At 43.9% G+C, this 14,899-nt stretch overlaps 1 protein-coding gene across 8 annotated transcripts in view; it reads left to right on the forward strand.

Annotated features, from left to right (window-relative positions):
• Window positions 1-14,899, forward strand: part of NCKAP1 (NCK associated protein 1) — a 64,688-nt gene that overhangs the window by 3,832 nt on the left and 45,957 nt on the right. For 4 of the 8 annotated variants that reach the window (XM_046943945.1, XM_046943944.1, XM_040704130.2 and 1 more), the window contains exon 4: window positions 8,145-8,310. Coding sequence is in view for 4 of the 8 variants with exons in the window: in XM_015289348.4 (XP_015144834.1) it covers window positions 9,470-9,577 (108 nt within the window). In the remaining 4 variants the exon portion in view is untranslated. Of the gene's footprint in view, window positions 1-8,144; window positions 8,311-9,333; window positions 9,578-14,899 lie in introns of those variants that run through there. The other 4 variants (XM_015289348.4, XM_015289349.4, XM_015289350.4 and 1 more) reach the window with 1 other exon arrangement.

The following is a 14,899-nucleotide window of genomic DNA, read 5'->3' on the forward strand; positions in this document are numbered from 1 at the left end:
GATTCACTGATCTAAATATGTGTATTTTTATAATGTGTCAGAAATCGTGCTGAATAATGAGCGCTGAGGAGTGGGGCAGACTGCAAAACTGAAGTGTTTAAGGCATACTGAGTACTCCTTGAGACCTGGTGTGAGGAAGATCTGGCACAACTCCTGTCTATATATACTTAAAACAAGTAGAATCTGCTTTCCACTCCCACTTATATTCAAGTTTCTCTTTTGCAGAAGCTCTTCATCTTGCTTCACTGCAGTCTTGTATGAGCTAAGATAAGCATATAAAGATCGTGTTTTCATAAATCTTGATGTAAAACAGTTTGTGTCAGTGGAGATAAAAAGTTAAACTGGGAAAGGGACCGTCTATTAGTTAATCAAGGAAAAGGGAGATTAGAAAAACATGACTTATTTTATTAAAGATATCCATATACAAACTGCCTTCCATTCATGCTAGCTGCTCTGCAAATGAGTAATGGTTAATTATGCAACAAGCACAGACTGTCAATCATTGGGGCACTCTTTACCAGCTGATCTCCAGATGTCCCTTCCTGCCTGAGCCATTCTGTGCATTTGCGCGAATCTTTATTTTAAGAATACTTTAACTAAAGACAAAGTGACTTAAGAGTAGGGTTCAGGACCATCACAAAGAGAAGAGGAAAAGCTGAACTTTGCAAGAGAAATAAAGTTAACTTAAGTAAACTTCTGTAATGTTTTCAGTTCCTTTGAAATCCAAAGCACAGCTTTCTTTTGTTTGTTTGTTTTTTCAGTAAAAAGCAGAAACCACAAAATAAGTAAAAAGGTAAATCTGTTTTTTAATGGCTGAATATTAGACCACTCAGAATGTCTTGTTTTACCAGAACACTCAAAAGAGCAACTTCCATTCCACGCTTCAGCTTCTCACAGCCTACTTCTGTGTGAAAGAATTTGATCTTTCTCCTTGCCTTGTTCCTGTACAGTTTTATTTCAGTTAGCATTAAAAGACATGTGAGTTTCTGTAGATTGTAAGTTCCCAAAGGTTTCTATGGCAGCAAAGGCCAAGCCTACAGCCTGGAAAGTCAAATCAGAGTTAATTTCACAGTTCTTGTTGCATCTTATGTGTATGTTTTGCTTCTGTGTAGTTTGACAGGCATAACAGAATGTTAATATTAGGATTTATCGGATGCATTACAAGTTTTTCTAGCTTCAGAGTTCAACAGGGGAAACCATCGCAACTTCTAGTGGTGTTTGATGTCAGGATCAAAACCCAAATGCAGTAGGAGAATTATCTTGCACCAGTCAGCCATGGAAGTAGTAAGAGATGTCTTCTATAAGTAGGGGTTAAAATCAAGGGTAACACGTGTGAGCATAGCGTCTCACTTCCTACTAAAATGAAGTTGGAGAATATGGCTTCTCAGCATGTCCTTTTCTTGCCTCAGTGTACTGCTAATATTGCATCGTGCTTGTATGCTCATGTGTGGGAGGAAGTTCCCTGCAGGCAGAGAAGGATAATGAAGTTATCTGTACCCTATCTCATTCTACATCTATAGCTTGATCTAGCCAGAGTCACTAACGAGGAGAAATCTGTTTTTTCTTTCCCTCTCAAAATAGAAATATATTCAAGCAGGAGTGGGCTTAAATTATTCCTTTATATTCCTGCACACAAGACACTGTTAAGCTTTTGCTATAAATTTGTGTGGGTTCAGAAAGCAATGGACACATCTATAGAAGAGTGGATCAGCACCTATATGACATGCAAGATGGTGTTTCTGTCTCATAAAGCCCCAGAGCCACAAGTTGTAGGGAGTCTGGGAGTGTATTTTGCAGAAGCACAGATACACATTTTGTGCTTACATTCTCCCTGTGGGCTCCATTCTTTGAGCCATGGGTTAGGCATAGGGCATTAAGCTTTATGGATTTTGGTCTGAGCAAGTCCGTGTGTTCTAATTTTCTGTCTTAAAATTACCTGATATTTTAATTACATAAGACTCCTGACCCCAGAGATTATATCTGTGAATTATAGAGAACATAAATCAATCACAGATGATGAAGTAAAGCACTTCTAGTCAATAGTGTTGATGGGATAAAAACTTCCATCATATCTAAGTTTGTTAGGTGGCAGTGCTTGTGTCAGCAAAGAAGTAATACTGCTGGGATTTATTGTCATTATGGGGACTGAGATAGATGTATCTATCAATATTTTAGGGACAGCTGGAAGTTTCTCAAGGCCAAGGCTTCAAAAACGTGAAGAGAAGTGATAAAACTTAAAGGAAAGATATTTCTAGAAAAAGGGATGACACCTTGCAATACACGCACGTATTCACAGCCTGAAAAAACGAATTATTTTTGCTATATTGCACTGTCAAAGAATGATCCAGACTGACCTAAGTGATCTCTTACAATGCATTTCATGTTTTTTCTTTCATTCTTCAGTGAGCAGACAGGCTGAGAGGTCAGGATTTCCTTTTTTGTTGTTGTTGTTTCTTTTTTAACACGTCTTCGCTTTGAGTATTTCAGTACAAAAAGAAAGCATGGGATCATTTTGTTACTCCACGCTTTATCTTATTTAATCATGATTTTAAGTAACCAAAGGCTTCCGTTCTGTTTTCTCATGAAAGTAAATATATCAATAAAATTATTATGTCTAAAAATTCAAGGTGAGATAGAAATATTTTCTGATTTACTTTAGAGAAAGTCTAATTCATTTACCCTTGGACTAATGGCAGAAAATGAAAAATTTGGACATCGCTATAGATAAATTTGAACTAATTTACTACTTTGACTAAATCTTAATTAGGAGGATTTCTTACCCTTGACACTATCTTGTCAAAACAGGTCACAACAGTTTTTCCTTTTCTTCCTGAGTTCCCCCCATGTCTTTTAACCACATTTTCAAAATCACCAAAAGATTTATTTGAATGTGAAAGAAAACCATCAAATTTGATTGATAAGAAAACAGCCCACCAAAAAGGCTGTTTCGTGTTTTGAGCACCACCACTCACCTTTTTGTTAGAAATATTTAGAGTTCTTGGTTTTACCTTAGTTTTGAAACTTCACAATGTTCTATAAGATTGAATAGCTCTCTTCTATTTAACCCTAAACATTGAACTTGATTAGATAGTTCTCCACACATATGGATTCACACTGCACACCAGATAGTCTGTCGTATCTATCACAGTATTGTTTTCACTTCAGTTTTAGGTTGTATATTTCTGTGTTGTGTGAAACAAGTGTTACGTTTTCTATACCTCCAAGTGATTCATATTTTTGTCAAATGCAGAAAACGGTACAGATGGAGATGTAGAGGATAGCTGTCACAGGCTTTCCTTTTTTTTTCCCCCAGTTTGACATAGAACATGGGTGTGACAATTTGGGTGATGCTGGTGTCATCTTCCACTAGCATGCTTTTCTCTACACACTTCTTTTTTCTATAAAAAGCCTACTATTGGATTGCTCTGTCATATGTAAACCTGAGACTTTTAAAGAGAACAGTGCAGCTTGATTTTTACTACAGCTGGTATTCATGGTCCCCACTGGTTGGTAAACATGATTCCTAGCAACAGCGGGGGATAACACTTCCTTTTCAGACTGTTCCTTGACTAAAATTTTCCTCTCCTAAATCTAAGGTAAGTTCATTGCAGAGAGCTTCTTCCTTGATCTTTAGATAGACCATAAAAGCTATTGTATTTAAAGGTGCATGTGCTATTCCTCAGCATTTCCACAGGGGAAGTGGGGAGACAAAGAAACCTCTAACAGGTTGTTTGTCTAGGACAGAAGTGTAACAAAGCCTGAAGAAAGTAGGTCAGAGCACGAGGTTCTACGTGCTTCTCAGAGGAGGCACTGTCGATTGATGAAGATGTAGGAAAATGTCTGTGGGGCCAGTGGGAGCCCCACAACTGTTGTGTGCAGGGCCACCTTGGCAGGTTCTGTTTGACTATGTGGCATCTACATTCCAGCAACGGCTCGCTGCTTTCTGACCTCATCCCAGGTTCAAACAGGATGGAGACTGTTCTTTGCAAACCAATTACTTCTGCCTTACTCTAGTCAGTGGCCAGTTACTTCAGTCTAACTCATCTTTATATTAAAGATTAGACATTGTCTCTACTTGGTAACTGCATGTGTATCTCAAAGATTGCTTTTGGCTTCTCTTGACTTTGCAGTTAGTAAGGAAACTGCAAGTAAAATATGCTTTCTGCTAGGCACACTCCTAACCCAGCGCCCCTTCTGGATGCAGTATTTACCAGGGTGTATTTTAAAGTGGTGATGTAACCTCTGCCTAGAAACCTAACTTAAGGTCTACGCCCATATCAGATCAGGACCTTAATTTGGTTGGGTGACTCATACTGACAGGCTTCCTAAGCTTTGTTTAACATTCAGAGGGAAAGCTCTTTAATCCTTTTGTTCAGTGAGTTCTGCAAGAACCAAATGTAACCCAAACTCTGAAACTGTACTTTTAGACTTAAGGCTGGCATTTTGCACCCACGTTTGGTCCAAAAGTAACCAGTGATTCATGCTGAAGAGAGCCAAACCCTACTGTACCAAACCTTCCTGACTTCCTTCTATCTAGCCATACTGATAGCTCACACATAAGCAGTTTTCTTCCTGCTGCCACAGACTTCTGTAGCTTCCAGACTGATGTTTGATTTGCCGTTAATTAGTGGTAAATCATGGACCTGGGACACAGTGAGAAAGTCAGCTCTCGCATGCTACTAACATCCTGCATCTCTACTGATTAAGGCTCATTGGCATAGTGTAGGACTAGGTGTTCTGGAGCAGGCTTGTTATACTTGTCCTTCCAGTATGAGCAGAAGTGCCTGTGCATTCTCAAACCAGCAGGTTTCCACAGTGCATTAGAGAACAGCTGCTGTAGTATTCTTCACCATTTCCAAACCAGTTCTGCACATCTTTCATGTTCTCCTTAGAGTTCAAAGGCCTAGGATCTCTGTGCAACTGGCTGTACGTCGTATACAGCCTCAGCAATTAGAACTTACTGAGACGTGCAAAAAACTGAGCAAGGAGCAGACACACATACAAGCACAGATGTTAATGACAGACTGAATTAAAATCATGTCCGAATATTTAATAAAAGAGGAAAAAAAGGAAGGGACATGGAAAACTGCAGCATGGTAACTTCCTGAGAATTTAAAAAATGATAAATTTTGGGATTCGTCAGAGAAATTATAGATTGAAATATAATGAGTCTGTGTCAGTTTGGTTTAGTGAGCATGGTAGGCCTTTTGAATCTCTGTCCCCCCTGAACAAAAGCCTGTCTGATAAAGACAACTGCACTTGTTTAATGCTATTTATTATTCTTGTAGGTGATTTAAACAGTGGTATAGACTTTGTAGGGTGACGTTTGCGGCGTGTGCGCCTTTAGATGCAAGATTAACATTAACTTAACTCTTACTGACAAATAAGTTCTCTGATGTGAACTAATTGGGATTATGGTGGTGATGATTTAAAAATTCTAGTTGGTTCAGAGAACAGTTCGGCTTTGTTGTGATTTCTGTTTGAAGAGGAGATATTGAACAAAAGGAGTCTGTGTAAGAATTGCTTCTTGGGCTCTGCTGGCTGAATTGGCAGAAGCCTGGCAGCAGATCGTGCTTGATCACTTGTCGTCATCAGTGCCTGATGGCCACCATTTCGCTGCAGTCATGAGTTTGGAAATGGTCCCCAAGTCAGAAGTTAAACCAAGAATAAAATGCGGGCGGGCAAGGAAATAGAGAGAAGTCTAAGTTAGAAGGGTAGCAAGGACGTAGGTGACAGTGCACTCTGCTCTGCAGTAGTGAATTCATCAGTGCATGTTTTAAAGTAGCAGTGCTAGAAGAGTATACATAGAATTTACATGCTTTGCGAAATACCAGGTGTATTTGGTGCATATAGAGCTGCTTGATGTTGTGATTCTCCTTCTCAAGTTCTCAGATAAAGTTTTCATTACTCGAAAGCCCCTCAGTGAGTTGTAGTTAAACCCTGAAGTGAACAGAAAGTTGGCTTTAAAAGGTTCAGAGCTGGGCACAAACCGAATCTAAAATTTCTATAACTTTTCCTAAGCTTGTACTTCCGCAGTAAGTATAGTAAGCCATCTGACTGTGAAGCATCAGTAAGAAGTTGAGCAAATAGTTGTGTTTTAAAGATAAGTGTTAGTTTTTCTTTTCCCTTCAGTTTTACCACACCTGTAAGAGCTACGCTGTTACTGACGAAGCTTTTGTTGCTGCTCTGTTGCTGTGCTTGCTGCTAGACTGCTGAGCCCAAGTTGTACAGCACAGACATATTTTTGCAATCCAACATGCAGTGGAACTTCCTGCTGAAAGCCTATACATATGCAGCCAGCAGCTTCTGCATAAGGCTCCTGCAAAACTAGTATGGCGTGAGCTTTGCTCTACGGCCATTAGAAGTGATAAAAAATTCTGCTGACAGCTTAAATATATTGAACCACTTTAACTAAGTTTAATCTTAGTGACATCTGCTTTCTGTACCTGTGATTTCTCCGTTCACATAGAGAGAAGGTTTTGGAGTTGCTTTTCTTTTTGATGCAGTTTCTATGAAACACAACTTCTCAGCTATATCCTACCTTCCCTAGCAGATGTGCACATTTTCCCTCTCTAATAAGCGGTGAAGCGTTTAGAAGCAAGAGGAAAAAAGCAGGCTTTGTAGTTCCAAACCTAAAACCGGTCCTGACACTCAGATCAGTGAGATGCTGCCAATTACGTGATCAGCAGCATCTTGTGTCTGTGTGGGCAGAAACATCGTCTGTCACGGAGTTTTGAGCTCGCCTTTCACATCTTCGCCTCGCAGGGCTGAGGTACAGCTCGTTCTTCTAATCAGCACCTTGCTGAAAGAACTTTGTTCTGCCAAGGCTGGTAAGGGACACTCCGGTCTATTTTGTCACGTTTCATTAAGAGTTTATTTTTCAATTGAATGTGTCTGCCTGAATATTAACAGACCAACTAACCGTGCTAAGGTGATAATTCAGATAATACTCTGTTTAGTATTAGGTCTGTACAGTAAAAATTCCATGTATCAGAGATTCTTGCTTATTGATACTGCTCCCTTCCCTCTCGCAATATTCAGTCTTTTCTCAAGAAAAGCAGCTTATTAGGTGCCATCTGCATTAAAAAATTATAGCAAGCAGAGGTGCTCCCTATAACAGATTTTGTGAATAGCCTCATGAATAGTGTGGGAGTTTAAAACAGGATGCTCTGCCAGTACTATAAAGGAGAACAAGTCAGAAATCTTTTCTTTCCCTGCTTCAGCCTGGTGTTATCTGTGTAGTGTGGAGAGCAATTATGCTTGCTTTCACCTGAGAACTGTTAGTAGTCACAGAGAGCCTGAAAGCCCTCCAGAGAACACTATGAGCACAAACCTTACCAAAACCGAGCAACCTGGTCTCCATTGTGATCCGTAGCTTTTCTACTTATTTCAGGGGGAGAAATTTGGGATGTTAGCTTACAGGTGATTTAATTTGACATCCAAAACTTCACAATGAACTGTCACAATGTTAATGCCCTTCCACTTACTTGGCAATATAGATGGTTGGCTGTTATTGTTTGAAAGTTCCAGTAGACTGAATGGGGCTCAGAAGTAATTCAGTTCTGGATTACAAATTGGCTGCTCCTTGTTTCAGCTGTAAATGAGAAAACAAAACAAGAAGTGTATAAGCAGGAGGGGGTTGGCTTTTTATGTGGTCTGATGTGATAGGACAAGGGGGAATGCCTTTAAACTAAAAGAGGGGAAATTGAGATTAGATGTTATGAGGGAATTCTTTACTCAGAGGGCAGTGAGGCCCTGGCACTGCTGCCCAGAGAAACTGTGGGTGCCCCATCCCTGCAGGTGCTCAAGGCCAGGTTGGATGGGGCCCTGGGCAGCCTGAGCTGGTGGGGGCAGCCAGCCCTTGGAGGGGGTTGGAATTGGATGGGCTTTAAGGTCCCTTTGAATCTAAGTCATGCTATGATTGAGCGATACCATTGCTCTTTTTTCTTAGGATGCAACTACATGGGAAACATCTTTACTGTAACCAGAAACATGCATATTTATTTTTAAATGAATTCAGAATAGGAGGAACAATGTATAAATACTCCTATAGATATTTGATTAAACACTTGGAAATGAAATAGCATTTTGTGCTTTATTAATTTAAAGACTGATCTGAATGTCTCCGATGTTTTCACCGACAGCATTGCTGCTAGGAGTTCCAGGCTCCTGGACAGAATGCCTACAGAACATTATTTGATAAAGGACAACAAATGAGTCAACAGCAGCTGTAAGGTTGGAACTCCGAGTTCTCGCTTCCCCATTTGGTTCTGAATCATCAATTATCTTGTAGCAGCTCAAAGGAAGGAGGTCAGTAACAATTTAATTATGTTTATGCTTCTCATATTCAATTCTGTGCTTTCTAAAATCTCTTAGTTTAAAACTGCTGAAAGACAGAAATAATCTGATTTATAACGTAGAAATGCAAACTGGAAATTAAATAGAAGTATTAATATGCACCAAAAGGAACAGATGGTGTGGCTGTAATTTAAAAAATGAGATTAGAAGGTTCATTCTTAAGCCTCTCCCGTGAACGAGATGAGGGAACCCCTCACAGCAGCTGCCTGTGGGAGTCGGCAGCAGCGGGTGGCCCTGAGCTCCCATTGGGGCCTTTAGGCAGCAGTCACTGTGAACCTGGTCACGTTACAGCCACGTGTAGTTCAGACCTTGTTGTATAAGCCACGAGAAGAGTTAAGTTTGACGCGTTTCATTCTAGCACCTATTTGTTGTCAGCTCAGACAGTGTCGGGATAGACCTCCAAGACCATCCCGTCCAACCATCCACCCACCACCACTGTTGCCCACTAAACCGTGTTCCTAACTACCACATCTCGTGTTTCTGGGGTGGGGATGCATTGGCAGTTAGACTGAGTTATCACAGAGGTCTTTTCCAACCTCAGTGGGTCTATGATTCTAGGAGTCTCCCTCAGGTGCACTGGCACCATATCTGTACGTATGCTCTGCAGTGCTTTTCCAAGTGTCGGCGCTGGGCTTTAGATGATGACTGGCAAGAAGTGGTATCATGAGGAACTTCTAGGAAGAACGCTCACGGTTGTTTTTAAGCGTGACTTAGAATTGGAATCTAATGCAGCCTCATGACTCTGAAGACCAAGAAACCAATCAGAAGCAGAAAAACAATCACCATTTTGCGGCCACCCTGACGTTTGGAAAAGCACGTTTCTCGGCCCTACAGCCGCGGCGATGACACCGCCCTCAGTACCGGAGAGCCCGGCGCCTACCCTTGGCGCCGGCTCCTCCGACGGGCCGCAAGGGGCGGCCGTGAGCCGCGCCACGTGACGCCGCGGGCAGCGCCGGGCCGGGCCGCGCCGTGGCCACGCCCCGCGGAGGCAGCGAGCGAGAACGGCGGCGGCGGCGGGGAGGCAGCGCCGGGCCGGCGGCCGCGCCACGGCGGGGCTGCGAGCGGCGGCGGCGGCGGCGGGGTCCGGGCCGGGGGCGCGGCGCGGGGCAGGATGTCGCGGTCCGTGCTTCAGCCGAGCCAGCAGAAGCTGGCCGAGAAGCTGACCATCCTAAACGACCGGGGCGTCGGCATGCTCACCCGGCTCTACAACATCAAGAAGGTGCGGGGGCCCCGGCGGGGAGGCGGGGAGAGGGACCGCCGCGACCCCCGTCCCGCCGCCCCTCCGGCCCCGGCCGTCCGGCGCTCCTCCCGCCGCCCCCCGCCGCGCCGCGGCCTAGCTGCGGGGCCTGAGGGGCAGGGCAGGGCGGCGAGGGGGGGAGAGGCGAGGGGAGGGGCGGGAGGCCCCCAGGCGCTCCCGCGGGGCCGCGGGGGCCGGCGCTGCCCGGTACCTGGCGGCGGGCGGGCGGGCCCGGAGCGCGCAGGCCGCAGCCCCCCGCCGCGGGGCCTAGGCCCGAGGCCGGGCCGCTCCCCGTGAGTCAGGCGGCGGCCCGGCTTCCCTGTGCCGCTACGGCCGGGCAGGGCTTCGGGTAAAATTAGTAAGTCGGGCTCCCGCGAGTCGGCGTCGCTTAGCAGCTCCCGGCGGGAGCCGGAGCTGGGAGCTGCCGTGGGTGCCGCGACCCGGCTGCCCGTCCTGCGGCGGAAATCCCTGCCTTGTGCCGTGGCGCGGAGCGCCGTGCCGGTGCTCCAGCTGCTCGCCTGGCCTTCCTGGCTCGATTTTCCCAGTGCGAATGCGTGATCTGGAGGTATGCGTTTGTATAATCCAGTTCCAGTAGCAAATTTCAGACGTGAATGTAATTTATGGGAGCTTTTCATTTTTCAACGAAAACCTCACTTCTGTGCTTGAGCAGCGAGCACACCTTTGCGGGCTGAGTGTGTCAGAAGGCCTGTGCCGCTCCCCATGCTGTGTGCTGCAGTGGTGTTTGGGGGCTGCAAAGAATCCTAAGGCCCAAAGGGCCTGGAGCTGGTTGTCATCCATCTGTGAGTCAGTTGTGGCCTTGAACCACCCTTTCAGGTGAGAGTCATCCTGTCCAGTCCTCTGTCCAGCAGCTGTGCTCTGGAGCAGCGTGAGCTGCTGGCAGTCCCAGGCACAGAGTTATTTGGCTGTCATCTCCAGGGAAAGAAAGTGACTGTGGTATTCGAAATCAGTGTTAATCCCAACCAACAGCAGTCGTTGATTTGCAGTTGTTAAGTGTTTCACTAGCGTCAATCAACTAATCTAACCAAATTATTGCCAATTTATATCTTCCAGAAATAGAAACAGAGTTCCTTTTAACTTGCAGTTTTTTATGTCAGAAGCTTGCTGCTACTTATTAATGGCAGTAGTATAAGTGTACTTGTAATGCAAAGCAGAATTTCTCTTTTATGGGGAAAAGCATCACAATGTTGAAGTCATTTGTGTGTGCTGTCATTCTTTGAGAGACATGTCGGCTGAAAACCGGTCCAGTAGGATTGTGCCTGAGTGAGGTCCTTGCCAGCAGAGCTGCGCCGTGTAGGAAGGAGGCAGGAAAAGAGGCATGTGAAGCATCTCTTGGCATAAAGCTGTGCCTTAAGGAGTGTAAGTGCAGGTTATGCTGTGATTACTGGTCTGGAGATGCTCGCAGTAAGCGGCGCGGTGCCTTTGGATGTGTTTCCGTCAGCGCATTTGGCGGAGGGAGTCCTGGGCGGGTTGGTCCATATGGCAGTGCTGTTGGTGCAGTGATGCGTGTGGATGGGCTCTCAGTGTGGGAGCAGAAACACTGGAGGTGACAGCAGGTTTTCCTGTGAACACCTTGAACAGACTCAAAAGCTGCTTAGGTCTTAGGTACAAAGAGAGGAGGCGCATCCAGGTGGCTTGGTTACTGAGCAATGTGGGGCTTGGCCAGTGTGGAGGCAGGCAGATAGAGCACTTTGTATTCAAATGGTGCACTGAGATACGATTTTCTTAACCTGCAGTAAGTGTTGGTTGATGGTGATATCTGGCTGGCTCTGATGAGCCCCAGAAGTCTTGAGATGTCTGTGTTTCATCCCTTCAGACTGGTTTCAGCATGGCTGGCTTCTTGGAACCCTTCCTTTTTCTTTTATCTTCCAAGGTTTTCCCTCTTTGCAAGCAGTTGGTTTCAGAACTGCTGCTGAGGGTTCTCCCGGTTTCCTCCGCAGAAGACAATATCACAACTCCGGTTTGTAGAGAACTGCACAATATGCGGTATTGCGGTTAAAGGAAATGGCCAAGGCTCATTTTAATAAGAGGAAGTGAGAGGTGCCGCGCTCATCATTGCTGCATGGGTTGCTATAGATGCTGTTTAGGGAGCTGAGATTTTAAGGGGTGAAGATTTTCCTGACTTACAGAAATTGGAAAAACCAATTTGGAACTTGATAGTTAAACTTCCTATTTAAAACAACAAATCAATTTTGATCTCATTTTCCTTAGAGCTGTTAATTGTTCTTCACTTCCTGTTTGCCGGCCCGTGCTGCTGTCTTCTGACATGCTTTATGGCTCTTTTTTAAGACGGGATATCTGAACACGATTTTCTGCCTCTTTGAGAGCAGCATGGAAAATATGACATGCAGAGTTACTGAAGTAACAGTGGGTGGTGAGGCTGAACTCCTACTTGATCTGTATGGAGGTGGAACTTTTTATAAAGAATGGCACTGCCTGCTGCTTTCAGCTGTTTTTAGCTGCCTATTGCACTGGGACCAGCAGCAGTCCCGAATCTGGAAATGTTATCACTGCACTTTCTCTCCTGTTTTGCTCCTTCTGCTTTTAAAATGTTTATCCTCAATTGTACAGGCTAACAATTGTTTTATTGCTCTTGCTGTTTGTGCCTACAGCTATGCCTGTAAGTCAGATACAGCATTTTTCATGCCATCCTGGCTCAGGTGAAACTTGAATGCTGTTGTTACTGCCAGAGCAGACAGAGAGATGGTTGTGGTATGCTTTGTGTGATGCTGCAGTATGGTAAAATTAGAGTCAGTGTGGTGTTTAAGAGTGATGGTAGAGAAATAATCTTACTGTGTGTGGGTCTGCTTTTGATTGTTTATAAACTACTTGGATACCAGAAAGTATTTGCAGTAAGAGATTCAGTGTTGAAATAGCAGAATCATAGACTTCAAGCAAATCAAGAGAGTGTGGTTTTGATGCATGTCAGAGCAGTGCTACTTAGAAGCAAGCTGTTTGGGATAAGAGTGAGGGTTTTGAATTATCTAGAGTATACGTTCTTCAAAAACGATGAGTGTTACTTGATGCTGCTGGCTTTGCAAGCAGTGTCATTCTGTTGTTATTCATGGTACAGGTTTTAAGTTTGTATGCAAAGCCGTTTTCTTAACTTGTCATTAGTGCAACGTTCTTCTGGCTGTCAGAGCTCCCATGATTGCATGGTATCTGAAAATGAGAACCTAGGGCAGACTCTTAGATACCAACCACATAACCAAGCTGAAGGCTTTAGTATAGGGCAGAATAAATCCTTGTAAAGGCTTTAGTTGGCCTTGTCTATAGCATTCTAAACTAAAATTTGCTCCCAGTCTTACTGTACGCGTTGTATAGCATAATAATAAGTCAGATATGAGATCATCTAGTAGGTGATTATTTGTTGGTTAGTACTTTAAAGATGTAATTTGGGAACAGTGTATTTGTACCTATCTTAAGGGTGTTGCTTGTTAGCCATTTTAAGGACCAAATGCATACTTTTTTTCCTGTTTATCTCCTGCAGCAGTTAAATTACTTACTACTTATGAAAGAGCAACGGTGCTGTGAGGGTAAAGAAGGACAGCACCAATTCTCCTGTGGTAAAACAGTGAAAAGTCGGCTGGATCAGCTAAGGCTGCATAGAGGGCAGACCCTCACTTCTTCAGCGTTTCAACTCTGGTCGTGAGACTAGGGTGAAGGAAAAGGTCCCAGAAGCTCCAAAATTGGACTGGAGAGGACTTAACAAAGTCTAAACGTTGATAAGAAAGTTGTAAGGCAGTCAGTGAAGTGTGCTGTTCTGCTCAGGCACTGCAGCGGCTATTTGGGGAAAGTAGAAGAGCCTTTGAAGTGACTGGCAAACATGGAGAAATTCCCAACTGCAGAGCTCTGAAATTTGGAAGGGTGTAGGATTAGATCATCCTTGGGACACTGAGCTCTAAGAGGGCTGCAGAACATTCAGCTGAGGTCAGAAGCTCACTGATAATCTTGTTCTGAGTTGTAAGTTTGGTACTGGAAGGAGAAGATAATGTCTTCAAGTCCATCAGGAAGTGACTTAGGGTGGGGTAGGGCTATTTGTTTTGCTTAATTGATATTAACAGTTCTTTAAGGGTTAAGAAAACAGTATTTGTTGGTCCATTTGTGTTTGTAGCCTTAGAAGAATGGTTCAAAATACTGCCCAGCTGGTAGTCAGGAGAAAACAACAAACAAAATTATGATCCATGCTGCCAAGGCACAAAAGCTACTTACTTTTCTCTGGAAGCAAATACAAACTGATGGTATCCTGTGGCTTTTTTTTTTTCCAGATTGAATATTAAAAAAAAAAAATCCAAAAAGCAACTCACGTTGTAAAGAGATACGTAACTTTTAAATTCAGTTCCAAAATAACCCATGATACATTCTCTAATATACAGAAGGAAATCTAGATGGGCTTACGCTTGTGCCTCAGTGGCGAGCACCTAAGATTCTTTTGCATTGTTTCTTAGTTTAGGAACATTCATGCTTGTTGCTTTCCCCTGCCTCCCAGCTGCTCTTCACTTGCTCTGCTGTGTGCTGAAAAAAACAAGTTCTGTTTTTGTTGCAGGAGATTTCTGAGATGTGTATGCAGAGGAGATGTAGCTGAAAAATCTCAACAGTTTGTGCTCTAGAATCGAAATGGGGAGGATGTTCCCATTGCCCTGTTTTCTTTTGTTACTGTTACTTTATAGATTACAATCAAGGAAAGTGTTGTGGCAGTGAAACTTCTCTCCATTTTTGTTCTTTGTGCTTCATCTGCCCTATATTTGATTAATAGACCCAAGTACTTATTTAAGTAGGCATTACAAACACAGGAAGATAGTATGGATTTATGTATACAGGTAGTGTCAAACCAAGCATGTTTCTTTCATCAGTGAGATGACGGCACTCTTGAAAGGACATTTTGGTAGGTATTTTGCACACTGACCTTAGCAAGGCTGCTGATGTTACCTCATCTGATTGTTCATACAAACAATCTCAGGAAATATGGTCTGTATGACATTGTAATAATGGAAGCAGATGGGTAACCATGTTAGAGAAAGGTTATGAAAATGTCCTTGTTGGACTGTAGTCCTTCAGCATCTCACTGTGCTGTACCCTAGCTCTGCTCCAGCCGGGCTCTGCGTTAACAGCTGTAGTGGAAATGCTCAGTCACAGCCTGAAGCAGTGATTGAGCACCTGGTGTGAAGGCAGGGCCAACTTGGGAGCACAGGTGCATGCAGTGCTGCTGAGTGACCAAAAGGGGTGGAACCAGGATCCACCCCTTTCCTGATCTCTTGTAAGTGTTGGCAGTGGAGGTGAGGGCAT

Source organism: Gallus gallus, chromosome 7 (assembly GCF_016699485.2).
Source record: "Gallus gallus isolate bGalGal1 chromosome 7, bGalGal1.mat.broiler.GRCg7b, whole genome shotgun sequence".
NCBI classification, from domain to species: Eukaryota; Metazoa; Chordata; class Aves; order Galliformes; family Phasianidae; genus Gallus; species Gallus gallus.